General features: G+C 38.4%; 2 protein-coding genes across 7 annotated transcripts in view; one reads left to right on the top strand and one right to left on the bottom strand.

Moving 5' to 3' along the window:
• Positions 1 to 14,585, top strand: part of SACS (sacsin molecular chaperone) — an 89,754-nt gene extending 75,169 nt beyond the window's left edge. For all 5 annotated transcript variants that reach the window (XM_025996666.2, XM_072719817.1, XM_072719818.1 and 2 more), the window contains one exon: positions 1,696 to 14,585. In XM_025996666.2, the coding sequence (XP_025852451.2) occupies positions 1,696 to 13,253 (11,558 nt within the window). In that variant the 3' untranslated portion in view covers positions 13,254 to 14,585. The remainder of the gene's footprint in view (positions 1 to 1,695) is intronic.
• A 2,825-nt stretch (positions 14,586 to 17,410) lies between these two features.
• SGCG (sarcoglycan gamma) overlaps positions 17,411 to 25,037 on the bottom strand; it is a 125,964-nt gene continuing 118,337 nt past the window's right edge. For both annotated transcript variants that reach the window (XM_025996664.2, XM_025996665.2), the window contains exons 7-8: positions 22,082 to 22,205; positions 17,411 to 19,507 (exon numbers count right to left, since the gene is read on the bottom strand). In XM_025996664.2, the coding sequence (XP_025852449.2) occupies positions 19,334 to 19,507; positions 22,082 to 22,205 (298 nt within the window). In that variant the 3' untranslated portion in view covers positions 17,411 to 19,333. The remainder of the gene's footprint in view (positions 19,508 to 22,081; positions 22,206 to 25,037) is intronic.

The raw sequence follows: 25,037 nt of genomic DNA, 5'->3' as shown, positions 1-25,037 counted from the left end.
TTTTCTTGGCATTTTATTTATACATTAATATTAGATAATTTTCCTGAAGGTGGGTATATGTTTTTTACGATACTAGACAGGATTATCTACAAAATGCACGTCATGTGGCAATTATTAACATAGAGAACAGTGTGGTGCACATTTAATGTTTTTATTTTTGTTTTCAGAGTGTTCAGATTTTTAATTTCTAACTCTATTTTGTCTCTTTGGTATAATACTCTTGCCTTACTTATGATTTAGATATTCTATTACTTGATTTACCCTAAACCACACACGTAGAAACTGAAGATATTCAGAATTTGGGTATTGACATCTTTCAAAAGTTGTCAAATTTTGCCCTTAAGTTTCTGTAGCAGTAATTTAAAAATGTATTATTGTAGCATGAAAGATCAATTTTCTTGGTAGAAGGTAAAGTCATCTTTCTGATGCATAAGACTATGGAATAAGGGTGTCCTTTCTTGTTTAAAAAATAGTGATGTACAAAAGTTTCAAGGGGCTTGAAGTGTGCCTTCTTTTATAATTTTTTTAAATTAGTCTTTTAAGAGTCTAGAAATTCTGTGTACATAGGAAAGAAATTGTTAGTTTTCTTCAAATTCAATAAGATTGAATCCAATGTTATTGAATTTGAGATGCTTTTTATTTCTCTATATAGACTAACACATACCTATTGGTGTCTGGTGTCATTGAAGAATCTTTTCCTTTTGGTATTTTTAAAATACTTTGAAACACAAATGGCACTTAGAAATAATGTAATTTTTTAGCAGTAGTTAAAAATTAGCAAAAATCTTTTTCCCTAGACAAAATCTTCTTAGTCTCCTCATTTATAAAATATCTAGAAGTGGAGCGGCTTGGTGGGACAAGCCCTGCCTTCTCACAAGTGCCCAGCTGCTCCCATTCCTTGTCTCTGAGTCATTTCTGCAAAATCCTAGGGCTCTGAAGAGCACATGTTAATAAATAAGGAATAAGGAGCTAGGTAAAAGCTATTTTGGAAAAGTTGTGAATATGGTCCATACTTGGGCATGTAAATGGAGCAGTTTTGGGACTTCATTCCCCATCCTTTTCCCAGAGAATTCAGGCCCCACAAAGATTAAGTGACACTTACCTTACATATCTTGTTAGTGGGTGAAACTTGGTAAGTTTCCTTGCTGCCTCAGCTTCATAGAGTTTTGGTCATCAGAGATTGGGACTCTAGTCTTATGTTCCTCTCTTCATCCTATGTCGCTATGTTTCCATCCTGGAAATACGAAGAAAGGAAGTTCATATTGGGTTTTGTTGATGCATTCCTTACCCTTAAATAGAATGGCACTTATTTAAGCTTTATCCACATTTTCTTTGGTGCTTTTTTATTTGTGGACAGATGGCCACTAAAAATTCCTTCCCATGTTGATGCCATTTGTAGGATATCAGAGGATAATTTTTAAAATAAACGTAAATGCATTTTATATATTTATTTAAAATAAGCTCTTTCCAAAGAGAATTATTTCTCCCATAGGTCATTATAAATATAGATGAATATGTAGATTCTCTGTTGTTACTTAAAAATTACTTAGCCAAGGTATGCTGAATGTTTTCATTTTTACAGTGTACTTAAGCCTTCTAAAAATGGTTTGGTAGTACTACTTAATCTGCAAGAATAGGAAGCTAAGTTACAGTACAGTTATATGTATTTATAACATTTCTGTATATGATTTACAGGAAGACCATGTACTCAGCTGCAGCTTCTAAATCCAGAACGGTTTGCACGTCTTATCAAAGAAGTAATGAATACATTCTGGCCTGGCAGAGAGTTGATTGTTCAGTGGTACCCATTTGATGAAGACAAAAATCACCCATCTGTTTCATGGCTTAAGATGGTTTGGAAGAATCTCTATATACATTTTTCAGAGGATTTGACTTTATTTGATGAGATGCCACTTATCCCCAGAACTACACTAGAAGAAGGTCAGACGTGTGTGGAGCTCATTAGACTCAGGATTCCATCATTAGTCATTTTAGATGATGAGTCTGAAGCACAGCTTCCTGAATTTTTAGCAGACATTGTACAAAAGCTTGGAGGAATTGTCCTTAAAAAATTAGATGCCTCCATACAGCATCCACTTATTAAAAAATACATTCATTCACCATTACCAAGTGCTGTTCTGCAGATAATGGAGAAGATGCCACTGCAGAAATTGTGCAATCAGATAGCTTCACTACTTCCCACACACAAAGATGCCCTGAGGAAGTTTTTAGCTAGTTTAACTGATAGCAGTGAAAAGGAGAAAAGAATAATTCAGGAATTGCCAATATTCAAGCGAATTAACCATTTATCTGATCAGGGCATTTCCTCTTACACGAAACTAAAAGGTTGTAAGGTCTTGCACCATACTGCCAAACTTGCACCAGATCTGCGACTCTCTATTTCAGTAATAGATAGTAGTGATGAAGCTACTATTCGCTTGGCAAACATGTTGAAAATAGAGAAGTTAAAGACCACTCATTGCATAAAGCTCATTTTAAGAGATATTGAAAATGCATTCTATTCACACGATGAGGTAACACACCTTATGTTATGGATCCTTGAGAATCTGTCCTCTCTTAAAAATGAGAACCCAAATGTGCTGGACTGGTTAATGCCATTAAAATTCATTCAGATATCACAGGAACAGATGGTGTCAGCTGGTGAACTTTTTGATCCTGATATAGAAGTACTAAAGGACCTTTTTTACAGTGAAGAGGAAACTTGTTTCCCCCCTTCAGTTTTTACCTCACCAGATATTCTTCACTCTTTAAGACAGATTGGTTTAAAAAACGAAGCCAGTCTCAAAGAGAATGATGTTGTGCAAGTAGCAAAAAAAATTGAAGACTTACAGGTCAGTTCTTGCCCAAACCAGGACATTCTTCTAAAGAAAGCCAAAACACTCTTAATGGTTTTAAACAAGAATCATATGCTGTTGCAGTCGTCTGAAGGAAAGATGACTCTGAAGAAAATAAAATGGGTTCCCGCTTGCAAGGAAAGGCCACCAAACTATCCAGGCTCTTTAGTCTGGAAGGGAGACGTCTGTAACCTTTGTGCACCACCAGATATGTGTGACGGAGCCCATGCAATTCTGGTTGGCTCGTCACTTCCTCTTGTTGAGAGTGTTCATATTAATTTGGAGAAGGCTTTAGGGATCTTCACCAAACCTAGCATCAGTGCTGTCTTAAAACACTTTAAAATTGTTGTTGATTGGTATACTTCAAAAACCTTTAGTGATGAAGACTACTATCAATTTCAGCATATTTTGCTTGAAATTTATGGATTCATGCATGATCATTTGAATGAAGGAAAGGATGCTTTCAGAGCCTTAAAATTTCCATGGGTTTGGACTGGCAAAAAATTTTGTCCCCTTGCCCAAGCTGTGATAAAACCATTTCATGATCTTGACCTTCAGCCATATTTGCATAGTGTCCCTAAAACCATGGCAAAATTCCACCAACTGTTTAAGGTCTGTGGTTCAATAGAGGAGTTGACATCAGATCATATTTCCATGGTCATTCAGAAGGTGTATCTCAAAAGTGACCAAGATCTCAGTGATCAAGAAAGCAAACAAAATCTTCATCTTATGTTGAATATCATCAGATGGCTATATAGCAATCAGATTCCAGCAAGCCCCAACACACCCGTTCCTATACATCATAGCAAAAATCCTTCCAAACTTATCATGAAGCCAATACATGAGTGCTGTTACTGTGATATCAAAGTTGATGACCTCAATGACTTACTGGAAGATTCAGTGGAACCAATCATTCTGGTGCACGAGGACATACCCATGAAAACTGCAGAATGGCTGAAAGTTCCATGCCTTAGCACAAGACTGATAAATCCTGAAAACATGGGATTTGAGCAGTCAGGTCAGAGGGAACCACTTACTGTAAGAATTAAAAATATTCTGGAAGAATATCCTTCAGTGTCCGATATTTTCAAAGAGCTACTTCAAAACGCTGATGATGCAAATGCAACCGAATGCAGTTTCATGATTGATATGCGAAGAAATATGGACATTCGAGAGAATCTGCTGGACCCAGGCATGGCAGCTTGCCACGGACCTGCTCTGTGGTCATTCAATAATTCTCAGTTCTCAGATTCAGATTTTGTGAACATCACCAGGTTAGGAGAATCTTTAAAGAGGGAAGAGGTTGACAAAGTTGGAAAATTTGGTCTTGGATTTAATTCTGTGTACCATATCACTGACATTCCCATCATTATGAGTCGAGAATTCATGATAATGTTCGATCCAAACATAAACCATATTAGTAAACACATTAAAGACAAATCTAATCCTGGGATCAAAATTAACTGGAGTAAACAACAAAAAAGACTCAGGAAATTTCCTAATCAGTTCAAACCATTCATAGATGTTTTTGGCTGTCAGTTACCTTTGACTGTGGAAGCACCTTACAGCTACAGTGGAACTCTTTTCCGACTGTCCTTTCGAACGCAACAGGAAGCAAAAGTGAGTGAAGTTAGTAGTACCTGCTATAATACGGCAGATATTTACTCTCTTGTGGATGAATTTAGTCTCTGTGGACACAGGCTTATCATTTTCACTCAGAGTGTGACCTCAATGTATTTGAAGTACTTGAAAATTGAGGAAACCAACCCCAGCTTGGCACAAGATACGGTAATAATTAAAAAAAAACCCTGTCCTTCCAAAGCATTGAGTGCTCCTGTCTTAAGTGTTTTAAAAGAAGCTGCTAGGCTCATGAAGACTTGCAGCAGTAGTAATAAAAAGCTTCCTGCGGATGCGCCAAAGTCATCTTGCATTCTTCAGATCACCGTTGAAGAATTTCACCATGTGTTCAGAAGGATTGCTGATTTACAGTCACCACTTTTCAGAGGTCCAGAGGATGACCTGACTGCCCTCTTTGAAATGGCTAAGTCTGGCCAATCGAAAAAGCCATCAGATGAGTTGCCACAAAAAACAGTAGAATGTACCACATGGCTTATATGTACCTGCATGGATACAGGAGAGGCTCTGAAGTTTTCCCTGAATGAAAATGGACGAAGACTAGGGCTGGTTCCTTGTGGGGCAGTGGGAGTTCTGCTGTCTGAAATCCAGGATCAGAAGTGGGCTGTAAAACCACATGTGGGAGAAGTATTTTGCTATTTACCCTTACGAATAAAAACAGGATTGCCAGTTCACATCAATGGGTGTTTTGCTGTTACTTCAAATAGAAAAGAAATCTGGAAGACGGACACAAAAGGACGATGGAATACCACCTTCATGAGGCACGTTATTGTGAAAGCTTACTTGGAGGCACTCAGTGTCCTCCGTGACCTGGCCACAAATGGGGAGCTAATGGACTATACTTACTACTCAGTGTGGCCTGATCCTGAATTAGTCCATGATGATTTTTCTGTAATTTGCCAAGGATTTTATGAAGATATAGCTCATGGAAAAGGGAAAGAATTGACCAGAGTCTTCTCTGATGGATCCATGTGGGTTTCCATGAAGAATGTGAGATTTCTAGATGACTCAATACTTAAAAGAAAAGATGTTGGTCCGGCAGCCTTCAAGATATTTTTGAAATACCTCAAGAAGACCGGGTCAAAAAACCTTTGTGCTGTTGAACTTCCTTCTTCAGTAAAATCAGGATTTGAAGAAGCTGGCTGTAAACAGATACTGCTTGAAAATACATTTTCAGAGAAGCAATTTTTCTCTGAAGTGTTTTTCCCAAATATTCAAGAAATCGAAGCAGAGCTCAGAGATCCTTTAATGAATTTTGTTCTAAATGAAAAAATTGATGAGTTCTCAGGAATTCTTCGTGTTACACCATGTATTCCTTGCTCTTTGGAGGGGCATCCTTTGGTTTTACCATCAAGATTAATACACCCTGAAGGACGAGTTGCAAAGTTATTTGATATTAAAGATGGGCGGTTTCCTTATGGTTCTACTCAGGATTACCTTAATCCTATTATTTTGATTAAGCTGGTTCAGTTAGGTATGGCAAAAGATGACATTTTATGGGATGACATGCTGGAACGGGCACAGTCTGTGGCTGAAATTAATAAAAGTGATCATGCTGCTGCTTGTCTAAGAAGTAGTATCCTGTTAAGCCTCATTGATGAAAAACTAAAAATAAGGGATCCTAGAGCAAAGGATTTTGCTGCAAGATATCAAACAATCCCCTTCCTTCCATTTCTCACAAAGCCGGCAGGATTTTCTTTGGACTGGAAAGGTAACAGTTTTAAGCCTGAAACCATGTTTGCAGCAATTGACCTTTATACAGCCGAGCATCAGGATATAGTTTGTCTCTTGCAACCAATTCTAAATGAAAACTCACATTCTTTCAGAGGATGTGGTTCAGTGTCATTGGCTGTGAAGGAGTTTTTGGGATTACTAAGGAAGCCAACAGTTGATCTGGTTGTGAACCAATTGAAAGAAGTTGCAAAATCAGTTGATGATGGGGTTACATTGTACCAGGAGAACATCACCAATGCTTGCTACAAATACCTTCATGACGCAATGATGCAAAATGAAATCATTAAGATATCAATTATTGAAAAATTAAAACCCTTTAGCTTCATTCTAGTTGAGAATGCATATGTTGACTCAGAAAAAGTTTCTTTTCATTTGAATTTTGAAGCAGCACCATACCTTTATCAGCTGCCTAATAAGTACAAAAATAATTTTCGTGAACTTTTTGAAAGTGTGGGTGTGAGGCAGTCATTTACTGTTGAAGATTTTGCTCTTGTTTTGGAATCTATTGATCAAGAGAAAGGAACAAAGCAAATAACAGAAGAGAATTTTCAGCTTTGCCGACGAATAATTAGTGAGGGAATATGGAGTCTTATTAGAGAAAAGAAACAAGAATTTTGTGAGAAAAATTATGGCAAAATATTACTGCCAGATACTAATCTCAAGCTTCTCCCTGCTAAATCTTTATGCTACAATGACTGCCCCTGGATTAAAGTAAAGGACACCACTGTAAAATACTGTCATGCTGACATACCCAGGGAAGTAGCTGTAAAACTAGGAGCAGTCCCAAAGCGACATAAAGCCTTAGAGAGGTATGCATCCAACATCTGTTTTACAACACTTGGCACAGAATTTGGGCAGAAAGAAAAATTGACCAGCAGAATTAAGAGTATCCTTAATGCCTATCCTTCAGAAAAGGAAATGTTGAAGGAGCTTCTTCAAAATGCTGATGATGCAAAGGCCACAGAAATCTGTTTTGTGTTTGATCCTAGACAGCATCCAGTTGATAGAATATTTGATGATAAGTGGGCTCCGCTGCAAGGGCCAGCGCTTTGTGTGTACAATAACCAACCTTTTACAGAAGATGATGTCAGAGGAATTCAGAATCTTGGAAAAGGCACCAAAGAAGGAAATCCTTGTAAAACGGGACAGTATGGAATAGGATTCAATTCTGTGTATCATATTACAGACTGCCCTTCTTTTATTTCTGGCAATGACATCTTATGTATTTTTGATCCTCATGCCAGATATGCACCAGGAGCCACATCTGTTAGTCCTGGACGCATGTTTAGAGATTTGGATGCAGATTTTAGGACACAGTTCTCAGATGTTCTGGATCTTTATTTGGGAACCCACTTTAAATTGGACAATTGTACAATGTTTAGATTTCCTCTTCGTAATGCGGAAATGGCAAAAGTTTCAGAAATTTCTTCAGTTCCATCATCAGACAGAATGGTCCAGAATCTTTTGGACAAATTGCGGTCAGATGGGGCAGAACTTTTAATGTTTCTTAATCACATGGAAAAGATTTCTATTTGTGAAATAGATAAAGGGACTGGAGCTCTGAATGTGCTGTATTCTGTAAAGGGCAAAATCACGGATGGGGACAGATTGAAAAGGAAGCAGTTTCATGCATCTGTAATCGATAGTGTTACTAAAAAGAGACAGCTCAAAGACATACCAGTTCAACAGATAACCTATACTATGGATACAGAAGACTCCGAAGGAAATCTTACAACATGGCTAATCTGTAATAGGTCAGGTTTTTCAAGTATGGAAAAAGTGTCTAAGAGTGTTATATCGGCTCACAAGAATCAAGATATCACTCTGTTTCCACGTGGGGGAGTAGCTGCTTGCATTACTCACAACTATAAAAAGCCCCACAGGGCCTTCTGTTTCTTGCCCCTCTCTTTAGAGACGGGATTACCATTTCATGTGAATGGCCACTTTGCTCTAGATTCAGCCAGAAGAAATCTGTGGCGGGATGATAATGGAGTTGGTGTTCGCAGTGACTGGAATAACAGTTTAATGACAGCATTAATAGCGCCTGCATATGTTGAATTACTAATCCAGCTGAAAAAGCGCTATTTCCCTGGTTCTGACCCAACATTGTCAGTTTTACAGAACACGCCTATTCATGTTGTAAAAGATACTTTAAAGAAGTTTTTATCATTTTTCCCAGTTAACAGGCTTGACCTACAACCAGATTTATATTGTCTGGTGAAAGCCCTTTACAGTTGTATTCATGAAGACATGAAACGTCTTCTGCCTGTTGTACGGGCTCCCAATATTGACGGCTCTGATTTACACTCTGCAGTTATAATTACTTGGATTAATATGTCTACTTCCAATAAAACCAGACCGTTTTTTGACAACTTACTGCAGGATGAATTACAGCACCTTAAAAATGCAGACTATAACATTACAACCCGCAAGACAGTAGCAGAGAATGTCTACAGACTGAAACATTTGCTTTTAGAAATTGGTTTCAACTTGGTCTATAACTGTGATGAAACTGCGAATCTATACCACTGTCTTATAGATGCAGATATTCCTGTCAGTTATGTCACTCCTGCTGATGTTAGGTCCTTTTTAATGACATTTTCATCTCCTGACACTAACTGCCATATTGGGAAGCTGCCTTGCCGTCTCCAGCAGACTAACCTAAAGCTTTTTCATAGTTTAAAACTTCTAGTGGATTATTGTTTTAAGGATGCAGAAGAAAATGAAATTGAAGTGGAAGGACTGCCCCTTCTCATTACACTGGACAGCGTTTTGCAGACATTTGATGCAAAACGACCCAAGTTTCTGACAACATACCATGAATTGATTCCATCTCGCAAAGACTTGTTCATGAATACATTATATTTGAAGTACAGTAATATTTTATTGAACTGTAAGGTTGCAAAAGTGTTTGACATTTCTAGCTTTGCTGATTTGTTATCCTCTGTGTTGCCTCGTGAATACAAGACCAAAAATTGTACAAAGTGGAAGGACAATTTTGCAAGTGAGTCTTGGCTTAAGAATGCATGGCATTTTATTAGCGAGTCTGTAAATGTGAAAGAAGATCAGGAGGAAACACAACCAACATTTGACATTGTCGTTGAAACCCTAAAGGACTGGGCATTGCTTCCAGGAACAAAGTTTACCGTTTCAGCCAATCAGCTTGTAGTTCCTGAAGGTGATGTTCTGCTTCCTTTGAGTCTCATGCACATTGCAGTTTTTCCAAATGCCCAGAGTGATAAAGTTTTTCATGCTCTAATGAAAGCTGGCTGCATTCAGCTTGCATTGAACAAAATCTGCTCCAAAGACAGTGCATTTGTTCCTCTGTTGTCATGTCACACGGCAAACATAGAGAGCCCCACAAGCATTTTAAAGGCTGTACATTATATGGTTCAAACTTCAACATTTAGGACTGAAAAATTAGTAGAAAATGACTTTGAAGCACTTTTGATGTATTTCAACTGCAATTTGAGTCACTTGATGTCCCAAGATGACATAAAAATTTTGAAATCACTTCCATGCTACAAATCCATCAGTGGTCGCTACATGAGCATTGCAAGATTTGGAACTTGCTATGTACTCACAAAAAGTATCCCTTCAGCTGAAGTGGAAAAATGGACACAATCGTCGTCGTCTGCATTTCTTGAAGAAAAAATACACCTAAAAGAACTATATGAGGTGCTTGGCTGTGTACCTGTAGATGATCTTGAGGTATATTTGAAACACCTTTTACCAAAAATTGAAAATCTCTCTTATGATGCAAAATTAGAGCATTTAATCTATCTTAAGAATAGATTATCAAGCATTGAGGAATTGTCAGAAATCAAGGAACAACTTTTTGAAAAACTGGAAAGTTTACTGATAATCCATGACGCCAACAGTCGACTAAAGCAAGCAAAACATTTCTATGATAGAACGGTGAGAGTTTTTGAAGTTATGCTTCCTGAAAAGCTGTTTATTCCCAAGGACTTCTTTAAAAAATTGGAACAACTTATAAAGCCCAAAAATCAAGCCACATTCATGACCTCCTGGGTGGAATTCTTACGAAACATCGGCCTGAAATATATACTTTCTCAGCAGCAGTTGCTACAGTTTGCTAAGGAAATCAGTGTGAGAGCTAATACAGAAAACTGGTCTAAGGAAACATTGCAAAATACGGTTGATATCCTCCTCCATCATATATTCCAAGAACGAATGGATTTGTTATCTGGAAATTTTCTGAAAGAACTTTCTTTAATACCATTCTTGTGTCCTGAGCGGGCCCCTGCTGAATTCATTAGGTTTCATCCTCAATACCAAGAGGTCAATGGAACACTTCCTCTCATAAAGTTCAATGGAGCACAAGTAAACCCCAAATTCAAGCAGTGTGATGTGCTCCAACTCTTATGGACATCCTGCCCTATTCTTCCAGAGAAAGCCACACCCTTGAGCATCAGAGAACAAGAAGGTAGTGACCTTGGTCCACAGGAACAGCTTGAGCAAGTTTTAAGTATGCTTAATGTGAACTTGGATCCTCCTCTCGATAAGGTCATTAATAACTGCAGAAACATATGCAACATAACCACTTTGGATGAAGAGATGGTAAAAACCAGAGCAAAGGTCTTAAGGAGCATATATGAATTTCTCAGTGCAGAAAAAAGGGAGTTTCGGTTTCAGCTGCGTGGGGTGGCTTTCGTGATGGTAGAAGATGGTTGGAAACTCCTGAAGCCTGAGGAGGTAGTGATAAATCTAGAATATGAATCTGATTTTAAACCTTACTTATATAAGCTACCTTTAGAACTGGGCACATTTCACCAGTTGTTCAAACATCTGGGTACTGAAGATATTATTTCAACAAAGCAGTATGTTGAAGTTTTGAGCCGCATATTCAAAAATTCTGAAGGAAAACAGTTAGATCCTAATGAAATGCGCACAGTTAAGAGAGTAGTTTCTGGCTTGTTTAAGAGTCTGCAGAATGATTCAGTCAAGGTGAGGAGTGATCTGGAGAATGTACGAGACCTCGCACTTTATCTTCCAAGCCAGGATGGCAGACTAGTAAAGTCGAGCATCTTAGTTTTTGATGATGCACCGCATTACAAAAGTAGAATCCAGGGGAATATTGGTGTGCAGATGTTGGTTGACCTTAGCCAGTGCTACTTGGGGAAGGACCATGGCTTTCATACTAAATTGATAATGCTCTTTCCTCAAAAACTTAGACCTCGTTTACTGAGCAGTATACTTGAAGAGCAGTTAGATGAAGAGACTCCCAAAGTTTGTCAGTTTGGAGCATTGTGTTCTCTTCAGGGCAGATTGCAGTTACTCTTGTCTTCTGAACAGTTCATCACAGGACTAATTAGAATTATGAAGCATGAAAATGATAATGCTTTCCTGGCCAATGAAGAAAAAGCCATAAGACTTTGCAAAGCCCTAAGAGAAGGATTGAAAGTGTCCTGTTTTGAAAAGCTTCAAACAACATTAAGAGTTAAAGGTTTTAATCCTATTCCCCACAGTAGAAGTGAAACTTTTGCTTTTCTGAAGAGATTTGGTAATGCAGTCATTCTGCTGTACATACAGCACTCAGACAGTAAGGACATTAATTTCTTGTTAGCATTGGCAATGACACTGAAATCAGCAACGGACAATTTGATTTCTGACACTTCATATTTAATTGCTATGCTAGGATGCAATGATATTTACAGGATCAGTGAGAAGCTTGATAGTTTAGGAGTAAAATATGACTCTTCAGAACCATCAAAACTTGAACTTCCAATGCCTGGCACCCCAATACCTGCCGAAATCCATTATACTCTGCTTATGGATCCAATGAATGTTTTTTACCCAGGAGAGTATGTTGGGTACCTTGTTGATGCTGAAGGTGGCGATATCTATGGATCATACCAGCCAACCTATACATATGCAATTATTGTACAAGAAGTTGAAAGAGAAGATGCTGATAATTCTAGTTTTCTGGGAAAGATATATCAGATTGATATTGGGTATAGTGAATATAAAATAGTTAGCTCACTCGATCTGTATAAGTTTTCAAGGCCTGAGGAAAGCTCTCAAAGCAGAGATAGTGCCCCTTCTACGCCAACCAGCCCCACTGAGTTCCTAGCCCCTGGTCTACGAAGCATTCCTCCTCTTTTCTCTGGTAGAGAGAGCCAGAAGACCTCGTCTTCAAAACATCATTCCCCTAAAAAGCTCAAGGTGAATTCTTTACCAGAAATCTTAAAAGAAGTCACATCAGTGGTGGAGCAAGCTTGGAAACTTCCAGAATCTGAAAGAAAAAAGATTATTAGGCGGTTGTATTTGAAATGGCACCCTGACAAAAATCCAGAGAATCATGACATTGCCAATGAAGTGTTTAAACACTTGCAGAACGAAATCAACAGGCTAGAGAAACAGGCTTTTCTAGATCAGAATGCAGACAGAGCCTCGAGGCGGACATTTTCAACCTCGGCATCCCGATTTCAGTCAGACAAGTACTCATTTCAAAGATTTTATACTTCATGGAATCAAGAGGCGACGAGCCACAAATCTGAAAGGCAACAACAGAATAAAGAAAAAAGCACACCTGCAGCTGGACAGACCTACTCTCAAAGGTTCTTTGTTCCTCCCACTTTTAAGTCAGTTGGTAATCCAGTTGAAGCACGTAGATGGTTAAGACAAGCTAGAGCGAATTTTTCAGCTGCCAGGAATGACCTTCATAAAAATGCCAATGAGTGGGTGTGCTTTAAGTGTCACCTCTCTACCAAACTAGCTTTGATCGCCGCTGACTATGCTGTGAGAGGGAAGTCCGATAAAGATGTAAAGCCAACTGCACTTGCACAAAAAATAGAGGAATACAGTCAACAACTTGAAGGATTGACAAATGATGTCCACACATTGGAGGCTTATGGTGTGGACAGTTTAAAAACAAGATACCCCGACTTACTTCCTTTCCCACAGATCCCAAATGACAGGTTCACCTCTGAGGTTGCCATGAGGGTGATGGAATGTACGGCCTGTATCATCATAAAACTTGAAAATTTTATACAACAAAAAGTGTGAAGGTATTTAAAAAAAAAAAAAAGCAGAGCTAGACCTGGACTGTGTTGTAGCACAAATATGAATTGCTGAACTTCCTTATGCTTCATTGCCAGTTCTTTAAGAATTGCAAAGCACATTGCAGATCGTTGGGAAGAACTTTGGAGTTGTTAAACATCAGTATCTCTTAACTGAATCTAAAAGCGAACAATTTTGAAGATGGCAACTGCAGAATTGCTAGGTGTATCTGAATGGCTAGGATGGCACATTACCGAGCTGCACTTTATGTAACCAAAGCTTAGCGGTTTGTTGGATAAGAGTCTGTGTATGTCTGTGATGAGGATGGAGTTACTTTTCTGTTTTTAACATGGTGTTTTTGAAGGAGCTCATGAAACACTGGACATATCATTGGTTTAAACAAATAAGGGGAATTAAGTCTTTGATCACTTCTTTAATCGGATCCTCTTTTGGATGCATTATTATCAGCTGGCTCTGATTATGAATTTGTTGCAATTTTACATCTTAAATACTCAGTACATTTAAAAAATGGTACAATATTTTAATCCTGAATATTACTTGATTAAGAGTATGCAGATAGTACTTCTTAGGGTGCACTGAGTGCACTTTACATCTTTATTTTAAATGGTTTTCTACACCTTATGTTTACAGGCTTCCTTTTTCATGAAGGTAACGTATGGAAAACTCAACATGGTGGCAGTTCTTATCACCAGATGTTGATATTGCGTCCAAGAACTGCTTACCAAAACATTTGTCAACTGTTAGAACATTTGCTTTCTGTTTGTTTGTACATATTTTCCAAAAATATAATTTATATGGCGTGATTGAACGGGATGCAATCTTTTGTTGTCTAAAGGTGCTGCAGTTAAAAAAAAATATCTTCTCTCAACATGGCACTTAGTGGAATTTTTTGGATTTTACTTTGAAGACATTTAAAAAGTGTAAAACCATTGTGACAATATCCAGTAGTTTATAAAAGAGGAATCATCAGCTTGCATTTTCCCCATGAATGATTCAGAACTGACATTTGATTTTCATCCTGTTTGAGTGTCCTCCTTTACTGTACTTATTTCGGCATAGTTCTTTTGCAGAATGTAAAAAAAAAAAAAGGTAATGATAATTAGTTTTATTATATAAGTGTGCTGGCTGTAAATGATGCTAGATATAATATTTTATCAATTAAGGGCTTATGGAACATATTAAAACTTTTTTACTTTTATGGTAATAAGGAATGTTTGTGCCTCCATTATTGTATTGCTTCTGGATGTGAAGCTATGTAATTATTTCTGCTGTTATATTAAGTGCCATACTTTTAATAAAGCAGATGTACATATGAAATTATCGTAACTGGTATTTCCTGAAAATCAAACTTAGTATCTTCCTTTATAATGTTTTGGGGTATGAATATGTGTGTACTTATTGGCAGTATTTAGGATAGAATTTTTTATTTTTATACTGGAATTTTGGTATGTTCTTTGTTTAATGATTGAATATGAAGTACTTGATGTATACTGTGTTTATTAGGTGCTCATTGGTTTAGTTAATACTTTTATGTTTCCTTTTTATGGAATACGATTAGCTGATATATATGGTACAGTATATATAGATATATAGATAGATATGCATATATATGTACACACACATATATAGACGTATTTGGCTCCAGGTACATTAGGTATTGTGGCTCTTCCATAGGTAGAGGCTGACTTGATATTTACCTTACCTCAGGAGGGGGCTGCACGTCTGGGGCTAATTTACTCTTGAGCCCTAAACAGAAGATGTTCATCTTTATACCTGACGCCTAGGTTTTCAAAGCTAGGCAGACCAGGGCTAGAGTTTCTGTTCTGGTGCTTAACCAAATTCTGGGTCTTCAGGTTTCTGGGACATCTTCAGAAGTGCTTGCTACCTTGAAACGCAGATTCAGCACTTGGAATATGTTTTCTTTCTTGATATTAAATTTTATACAGAAAACTTTGGCCGTTGTGCTAGTTGAGCTAGTTGGAGTTGGGTTTTTTTGTTTTGTTTTGTTTTCTATACTTGTAAAAAAAAAATACAGGCTCACAGTCCTTGATATACAATCCTTGGATCTAGATGTATTTCAGAATTTGGATTTTAGCAAGTTAATACAAACATTCCCATCAGGGTTGGTAGCACTCCTAAACACATTAATATTTCTGCAGTGAAGCCTGTGAATACTTGCACTGACTTGAATACCTAAGCCTAATATGTAACCTCACCTAAATTCAGGTCAGATCTCACCACCAGTAGTTTGCTGCAGATGTATTTGGAAGATGTTCATATTTTTGGAGCTTTCTAGATTTTGGAATTCAGGGTAAGGAATTTCCGACATGAACTAATTTTGTATTTTATTTTTTTATGCTTTCTTTTCCGCTTTTCTTATTAAAAGGAAAATGGAAACTTGGCGCATGTGTGGAGAAGCTGCTCTGAGTAGCACACAGTCTAGCAAGGATTTGGGACAGGCCTTCCTGCAGTCGGGAGCAGGTGCTGTGCTGCCTGGTGAGCAAGGGACAGAAGCCTCCCCCCACAGGTTGGCAGAACTGTTCTCAGCCTCCACAAGGACACTCAGCGAGAACCTGTGCAGCCCAGATAGTTTAAAAAGCAATGGGGAGTGGGAGGCCAGGCAGTGCCGAGAGCCGCAGGATGACATCGGCAAAGTGTTCCATTAGCGCTTAATAAAGAGAAGACGTCATGGGCCTGATGTGCGGGTGTGGGGGATTCGCTTCCCTTGGTGCCAGATGACATGTTCTGTACTTGACGAGTTCTGTAGATCTCGAGGACAGCATTTGCAGTGCTGGTAGAAAAGAGTAATTAATAGATTTTAATTAGCCATGTATTATTTGAGGTTCTATGAGAAACAGAACCAGCAGGAGACGTACAGATGGACACATGGAGAGATCTCTTTCCAGGAAGGGACCCGTGATTGTGGGGGCTGACAGGTGCAGAATCCAGAGGGCAGGAGGCTGCCACGGCTGCACACACTTGGGCAGGGCGGAAGTGCAGCCTACCCCTGGGATATCCGCATGGTTTGGCTTCCAAAGGCTTTTTCTGTTATCTTGTTGGAATAAAAATGGCTTAAAGTAGTGTCATTCATTCATTTGTAAACAGCCCCCCCCCCCCCCCCCCCCCCCCCCGGCACTGTGTGCAGGCCTTATGTCAGGTGTTGGGGGTGTGAAGGTGCATCCTGGATTTAAAGGATCTGCACTGTTTAAAGGATTTGCACTGTTTGAATATTCAGTGCAAAATGGATTTTTACTTAGTGATGCCCTTAGATCCTCTTGTTCCACCTGCATGTTTGCACCTGATAGAAAAATTTATTTGGCTTTGAAACAACAGCAAATCTGATGTGGAATTTAAAATACAGCACACTGCTGAATATGAGTAAATTTGATGTCTTGAATCAGGGAAAGAAGGGACAAAAAAACTACATAAGCACCACCTAAGAGCCTTCACGTGAGGGGCTCTGCCTTTCAGAACAGCTTGGGCTCCCCCTCACTGATCCCCAAAGCAGTGGAGACTGACCTGGTGGGTGGCAGGGGCAAAGGGTGGGGAAGGACCCGAACATGCCAAGCTCACTTGTGAATTTTACTGTGAATTTGGGTGCCTTCAGGAGAGGTCTGGTCGGTCTGTCTGCTCTCTTCCACGTGGTGAGTTACAGGAGTGCGGAGCCCACAGTTCTCCCTGAGTCAGGAGACGATCCTATGATTCAGGTCTTAGGGAGTCCATTTTGCTGCAAATCAGACTTCTTTACTATTAAATCTGATAATTTGGTCTTCATCTTTCTGACTTGTGTCTACTCAGCTGGTTTGGAAGTTGAAAAAGATATAAGGGCTGAGGTTGCTCAAATATCAATACCCAATAGTCTACGACCACTTGGAATATAAGAATATTAGTATACGTAGCTAATTAGGTATGTTCATTTGGTACGTTCGTAGGACCTTGGACCTTTAAGAACAATTTAAATTACATTGTATAATATGTTTAAAAGGACAGGTTTATGTAATAGGTTTTAGAATACAGCCTATCTAAAAGTTTTGATTCTAACCAAGGATGAATTCCTTATCACTCTGGAGAATGCAGCTATCCCCAATAACTTCTTTCATGATGATTCCAAGTAGCAAGGGAGCAAAAAAACAAAGCAAAAAGTAATTTACATCTTTTATTTAAAGGTTTCTATCCTTCATAATTTCTCCTTGATTCTTTTTCTTGACCTTGTGTCAACTGAACTTGAAGATCCTTGTTTTGCACAAACATGGAGAGCAAGAAAGCAAATATGACAAAACAAAGGCAGTACTTACTATGACAGAATGTTGTAGCAAGAAAGCAGACATTAAGAAATCAGAACTTTAAACAGAAAAGGTGAATACCAATTTATAATCTAAAAAAACCCACCCCCTGTGAAACTTTAGGCACATTATATTTAGGGTTGAGTTCAGGACACACCTAATTTTTATTCTGTAATTCCAAGTGTTAATGCACATAGCAATTTGAAAATCCAGGATTTGCTGTTAGTGGGCTATCCTGTTAAATGAAGATCTTATTCAAACAGCATTAGAAATAAAGTGTACATGGGACACCTGGGTGGCTCAGGGGTTGAGTGTCTGCCTTCGGCTAAGGTCAGGATCCTGGGATCCTGGGATCAAGTCCTGCATTGGGACCCCGCAGGGATCCTGCTGCTCCCTCAGCCTATGTCTCTGCCTCTCTCTGTTTGTCTCTCATGAATAAATAAAATCTTAAAAAAAATAGAGTTCACTTTTCTACGTTCAGTTCTGAGACTGAAAAAAAAAAAAAAAAGAACCTGAACTTGCATTTACAGTTATAAACCCTATAAATAGAAAGTTGCAATGCTGTTGGCCCTACCACATCTTGTGCTACTCGGTGATTCTAATTATAACCAGTAAAACACAAAACCGAACCAAGCCAAACGCATCACTCTTTGACAACTGGCATTTTACGGAGTGAGTGGCTTCCACAAAGCTAGCCTGTTTTCATAGGTTCAGTGTGTCCTATTTGATTTACATAACAACATATAAACAATTGGTACTAAGCTTCATAGAAACATCCAGTCTGTTATACTGTGTTAAGAGGTAAATGCACAGGCTGGGCGGTTATGAGTCCCACCACCTACTAGCTGCTTGGTCCTGGTGGATGACAAAACCCCTTTGGACTCTGGTTTCCTTACTTGTCAAACGAATATAATCCCATTTACACAATTAGCACATAGGCTGGCATTGGATAAAGTGAGACAACATACCAGAGTTTTTCAAAGTGAAAACAGCTGCTCACATGGAGGGTCACATTTCAGATTAATTTCACTAGCTACTGTATGACCTTCTGACTTGTCCTAGCTGAACCTTTTTAAAATCATCCCATAACTTGGGGGAAACCTAATACCTACCTCAAAGCACTGTCGTGGGGATTAAAGGAAGCAAAGACAAACAAGTTTGTGAAAAATGTTGGTTGGTTTTTTATTGCTTATTGACTACGTATAAAGAAAACATGATTAATTTTTGTATAATTTATTCCTTGACAACACTGAAATTCAGATCAACTCAAGTCCTCTAGAAACCTGAAGATTTCTTCTGAAACTTGACACACTTTGCATTAAAAGGGAGAACTTGTGGGTCTGACTGGGAACACCTTTGGAGGAGCAATGTATTATTGACCAATGCTACTTTTTATGGGAAGTTAGTCATGGCTGAACAGCATTAATTCATTCCACACGCGATTCAGTATTTCATTGTAGACTGATTATTCACAAGAAAGAAAAAGAAAAGTCACAATGGTTCTGATGAAAATAAACCTAGTGGAATACCTCCCCTCCCCCTTTTTTTGCTATTGCTAGGCTTTTGTGTCTAATATGTGCACACCATTCTGAGATCATGTATTTTCATCAGAACACCTTCACTGGCCTATTTTTCTGAGTTCCTTTTGAAAGTGTGACCTCCTACTTCCCATCCACTGTCCACCATTCACCAGGATGTCAAGTAGCTCAGTGTGAAGGCTTGAGGTCAGCAATGTAAAGCTCACTGAAATGAGGCAGGTGCTCCATGGAAGATGCAGGTGGTTTAGAGGCAGATGTGACTGTGTTCATGGCATGTGGTACCCACGCCAGCCACGGACAGGTATAGCTTCCCATCTGGACACACACAAATTTCATAGAGTCTCTGTGAGCTGCCGGCGGGGCCCTGAGTCCCCTGAACCAACTTGGGTAAACACACAGTTTCAGCATCAAGCACAAGCTGTTTGGGAGAAAAGGAGAGATGAAGTGGTAGAGAGGAAGGAACACGGTAGTGTGAAACTCCTATCTCAGAATGCTCCAGACAGGTTGGTTTCTTTTCTGCATAGAAAATGAAACAGGCACCTGACTTAGGTCATAATGATCAGATTCTTTAAAAGCTTATTTCTAGGGGCACCTGGGTGGCTCAGTGGTTGAGCGTCTGCCTTTGGCTTAGGTTGTGATCCCTGGGTCATGGGATCGAGTCCCACACTGGGCTTCCTGCATGGAGCCTTCTCTCTCTGCCTTTCTCTGTGTCTCTTATGAATAAATAAATGAAATCTTAAAAAAAATAATGCCTATTTCTGGTTTTCTAGAATTTCTAGGCAGAGGCTTAATAATTCCTTCTCCAAACTGAAGTTTTTTTGTTTTTTTTTTCTTTTAAACCCATTGTGCTCAGGCAGCCCAGGTGGCTCAGCGGTTTAGCACTGCCTTCAGTCCAGGGCCTGATCCTGGAGACCCGGGATCGAGTCCCATGTCAGGCTCCCTGCATGGAGCCCGCTTCTGCCTCTGCCTGTGTCTCTGCCCCTCTCTCTCTCTCTCTCTCTCTCTCTCTCTCTCTCTCCTCTCTGTGTGTCTCTCATGAATAAATAAAGTAAAATCTTAAAAAACCCATTGTGCTAGTTGAGCTAGGAACATTTATGATGCTACACTCCCAGAAATACCTTTCAGAATTACCTGCAAAAAACTCTTTTGATTCACATTTATTTTGTGATTTACTTTAACTTTATGCTAAATCACCTCTACCTCATTAGGGTAAAGTACAAGTCACAGAAATAAAGTCATCTTAATAATTTTTACCTGTGAATGTTGGAATTTCAGTTGGTTTTCTTTTCCTGTGAGAGGTGATTGACTTCATCATTAGTTACCATTTCCCTAACTTCTAAAATATTATTTGAAACTCAGCTGCCTTCTCTTAGATGTGGAAAAGCAGTAGACACCCGGACTACAGCCAACTACGGTTAAATGGAAGCTATTGGGATTTTTGTTCCTCCTATAGATTAATTAAACTGAAATGTAAACAAATGGCCCTTAATTGGGGTTTGGAAATCTTTTGGGGAACTAAAGACTGTCACACTGGGTACCCTAACCTTACCCACTCCAGTGCGCACCCACTTGTTAGAAGGAATTGAAGTATGTCATGGGCGCACATGTTTTTCCCCCCACAAACAAGGTTGGACTCTTCCTTTATTTTACATACTCTCACCCACGAACTCTACTCTTTTCATAAACTGATGTTTGCCATCTGTACTCCCCCTGGGGAAGTTGACCACTGCCATGTGAAGCCATGGGTGGAACAGTATTAGAAGCAGAACTTTATTTACCTTGTGGTCTGGGACACAGAGTAAAAGAAATGAAATCTATTTTTTTTTTTTTTTAAACACAGAACCTACTTAGGCTATTGTCCGATGCTTTGGATTTGTGGCTACCTAGTCTTCCCTAATGTGTGTTAGCTTTTCCTTGTTGGCTTCTCTGCTCTCCCTTATTATGGTTAATCAGTGAATTTTTTTCTAGTTGTTATTTTTTTCCTGCTCTTCTAGCAAACTGTCATCACTGGCAGTCCACATACTGCATCCCTGCTTCCTTTATCTTTATGGGAATATATCTTGTGGGAGACCAGCCACCCCCACACTTTGAACTAGCTCCCAGTAATAAGGGATATCAACTTTAATTATGAGTCAGGCTGTGTGCTACTATAAAAATGATACCTTATTTGTGGAAATAAGTGGTTATTATTTCAAAATTAAAATTAGTATTTTTTCAAAATAATACATCTTAAGTATGTAATGACATTATAATTTAGTAATGAGATTCCAGAATTCTTGACTTCCATTTTGGCATTTATCTTCTCTTGGCATCATAACATTTTAAGTTATAACTTACAGGGGCTTCACTGGATGTCTTTTATATTACACTAGCAGGCTGCCATTGGATGGGTCCTGTCCACACTTATGAGCTGCCTCTCATGGTCTCCATTTGCTGCCTCAATCACACCTTCCTTTTAATAGTAAGTGAATGTAATTTCAAACATTACCACCTATTATCACCTATATCACATTGGTATCTCATAACTCTGTGACATAGTTAAGCAAATATTATTTTTCCTATTCGACAAATGAGAAGATAGGTCCAGGTGTGGAGAGGCCTGTTAACTTTCCTGAACTCAAACAGGTAATTCATGAATTGATCTAGTGCTAGAACAATCAATACTGAATAGTGAGTGCTCTACTGCTTCATTATGACTTTGGTTTGTATCAATGATCTTTTATTTCTGGACCTGAAGTTTCAGATTTTATCCTTATTGTGGTTTACTTTTAAAGCTTTTATTTTTCATATTTAATTTTCATTTAAACATAATATGTGAGCAAGCATAGTGCTCAAGGCAACAACCGATTATGGCCATCATCTACAGGTAACTCCTAGTGACCACCATATTGAGAGAAGTTGGATCAATAGCAGGTAATGGCAGAACCGATATTCTCTGTCAGCTCTGAAAGTCATCAGGACATACAACAGGAGCTTCATACACTGAACTCACCATTCCATCACTACTTTGAAAAATGATATCCATTTGAGAAAGAGCTTCGATTTTCCCAGCATGAGCTTTAATATGAACACCCTTTGGGGCATCCATGCTTAGACTCCGTGTGGGGGATTCTAATCTGAAATGAGGGAAAGAAACAAAAAAAAATAGTATTAAAAAAAGTCACCCCAGAAATCCCTCATTGAATGGATTTGTATAGAAACTACAAATAATAAAGTATATAGTATCATTGTCATTTTGTTGTAGTGTACATTCTTTATTGACAAATCCAGAAATAATGTGCAATGAAGAAATTAACTTCCCATTAATAAGAGTCTACAAAATTAATATCCTCTAAAAACATAAAAAGATTACACAGCTCCACCCGTACATAGTAGTTTCAGATGGCAGGGTTAAGCACTCTGCATATCACACTAGAAGAAAATGCTATTTGTGAATAACTTTGTAAAGCTATTTCTTTAATGAAAACACAAACTTCTTTGGGGAAAAAGGACAAACTTAACGGTAACATGTTCATTTGCTACCTGCTCATAAAATAGAATGTAAACTTATTAGGTTTTGTTTGCATGTTGTTTGTTTTTAATTTAGGAGGATTACAGGGCAGATGTGAAGATTTCTTTTGTGAAAATTCTGAGCTGGTAGGGTTGATAGACAGAATGGAGACTGGCTTTAGCTGGCTTTGTTTATTTTATAATTTATCAGAATCTCCTTGTGTTAAAGTCAAACAGAACCAGGAATGAACATATGGACCAGAGAAATTCTATTTGCCTCCGCCTGAAAAAATACTAAATTTCCACCAGGTGGCATAACATGATCATTTGAAAGGTTTTTCAGCTACTCTAACCCAACCTAAATCCACCCAAAAGTCCAAAAGGCTGAATGGATTGAAATGTTTCAAGATAAGTGAGAAGTAGAACAGGATACAAACCAGTCTGTAATCCTCCCACAGCAGGGTAATATCCGTGTAGGCATGAGTATCAAAGAGAAAGGGGAGTGGCTCCAGAGGAGAGAAGTACTTGGGTCATTAATTGCATTTGAGCTGAGTATTTATTCGGTGGATGTTTAACTCAGATGAATTGCTGCCTTTAATTGGCAAGTTTTTTTGTCTACCATTCTTTGTTATAGAAAACAAAGTTTTATATTCTTGTGTACATTCAATATGTAATATTTGATCTGTTACACATTTTGAAATTTATATTTACCTTGAGTACAAGGAAACAGAGACATTCATAGAATTTATTAGTCAAATTATGTTAAGCTTAGGTTATAGGGAAACACTTGGATACATCCAGATGATTTGGTTGGCTGACTGCCTGCCCATTTTGCTATTTTACATCTGCTAATCGTCTACATTTGTCCTGCCTGGATTGATAGAAAGGGGGAGGTGGTGGGGAAGGAAAGGAAGGGAGGAAGACATGTAAGCAACTTTAGATGTCTGGTCCATTTCAGGTAATCCATTTGTGATCTTAAAGATCCTAGTGAAGGTGAGTTTGTTCCTCATCAAACAACAAAATGACCTCAACAGGACCAATTACTAGTTTTTAACCATGTTATAATATACTGCTTCTGGAATAGCAAATTTCTTCCCCTTTGCATTGTTTCTAGCCCTCGAGATGCAATATGTCAGTTCAGCACAAGTGAAAACACATTTTACCAAAAAAGTCTGTGATTACAATGTCCTGAAGCATACATTTCCATGAACACAATTAACAGTAGTCAGATATAAAATAACTCAATTATTTTCTCTTTTGTTATATTTTAGTTTGCTAGTTAAATATCTACCCCTTTCTTCAAATATGTGAATATATATTTACTCATGACTTATATGAGGAACAAAAAGTTTTGAGCACTGATTCAGAAATTTACCAAATAAGTAAGCTGTGTGTATACATATATGCATATGTATATAGTATACACAGTATAAAAACAGTAGCAAACAAGGCAGATGAGCTTCTTGCCTTTAAAACCTAGCATTCAAGCAGCTTAAAGAATGTAAGCAGAGGAATGACAAGATTCCATTTTTGCTTTATAAAATATCACTGTATAAATTCTGGTCAAGACAGATGAACAGCACAGCTCTGCCCTCAGCCAGCAATTACATATAAATGCTGGTTAAAATATGATCAAAATTATTAAAACACATACTAGGCAAAAACAAAACAAACAAAACCAAAAAACAACCCAGAAAGACAAAGGCATTTTCATAGTGCCAGAAACAGAAGAAACTCATAGCCAGAGTGATGAGTGGGTGCTGAAAGGCTGGAGCCCTTGGAGTTTATGGGCAGATAAATGCCTTGTGGGTTGGTATTTTCCATCTCTACAGGGAAGGAGTTGTGGCCAGCTGTGGGGGCAGGGGAGGAGTGTTTGGATATGCACTTTGGGCATACAGAAGGGAATTGAAACACAGTATGATAACAGCCCTAAAGTAGGCTGCTCATTCTGGGATGCGAAGAGAAAGTCTTAAATCATGCATTAGTGTGGAATCCAAATCCACAGCCTATTCAGACAGTTTATAAAACCAACATGAGAAATATCTAGGAACACAGGCTTCAGAACAGTGCCCCTGCAGGGCCCTGCCAGAAGTGAACGTGAAATTGACGTGTAAAGGCAAATGTTGAGACTCCATGACAATTGCTCCCAGATGAAGAACAGAAGAGGATGAGCTGTCAGAATTTTCAAACCACATGGGAGGATCTATCAATATGAGGAACTAGAGATAATAGAGCAGTCAGAAAGGGACTAACACTAAGTTTAGAGCATCCAAGGAGGTAAATTAACACTCATAGAAGAAGACCAGAATAGAAAAAGAAAGATTTAAAAGCCAGGCAAGTAGAAATTCATGAAATAAAAAAATTAAAGTCTTGTAGTAGACTGAATAGTAGACATGCCACATATCAAAAGAGAATAGGACCCTATAATGTAGATTTGGTAATGGTTGGGAAAACACGAA

The sequence above is a fragment of the Vulpes vulpes genome, chromosome 9 (assembly GCF_048418805.1).
Source record: "Vulpes vulpes isolate BD-2025 chromosome 9, VulVul3, whole genome shotgun sequence".
NCBI classification, from domain to species: Eukaryota; Metazoa; Chordata; class Mammalia; order Carnivora; family Canidae; genus Vulpes; species Vulpes vulpes.
The sequence above is the reverse complement of the archived record's forward strand: the minus strand, read 5'-3'. Positions and strand labels throughout refer to the sequence as shown.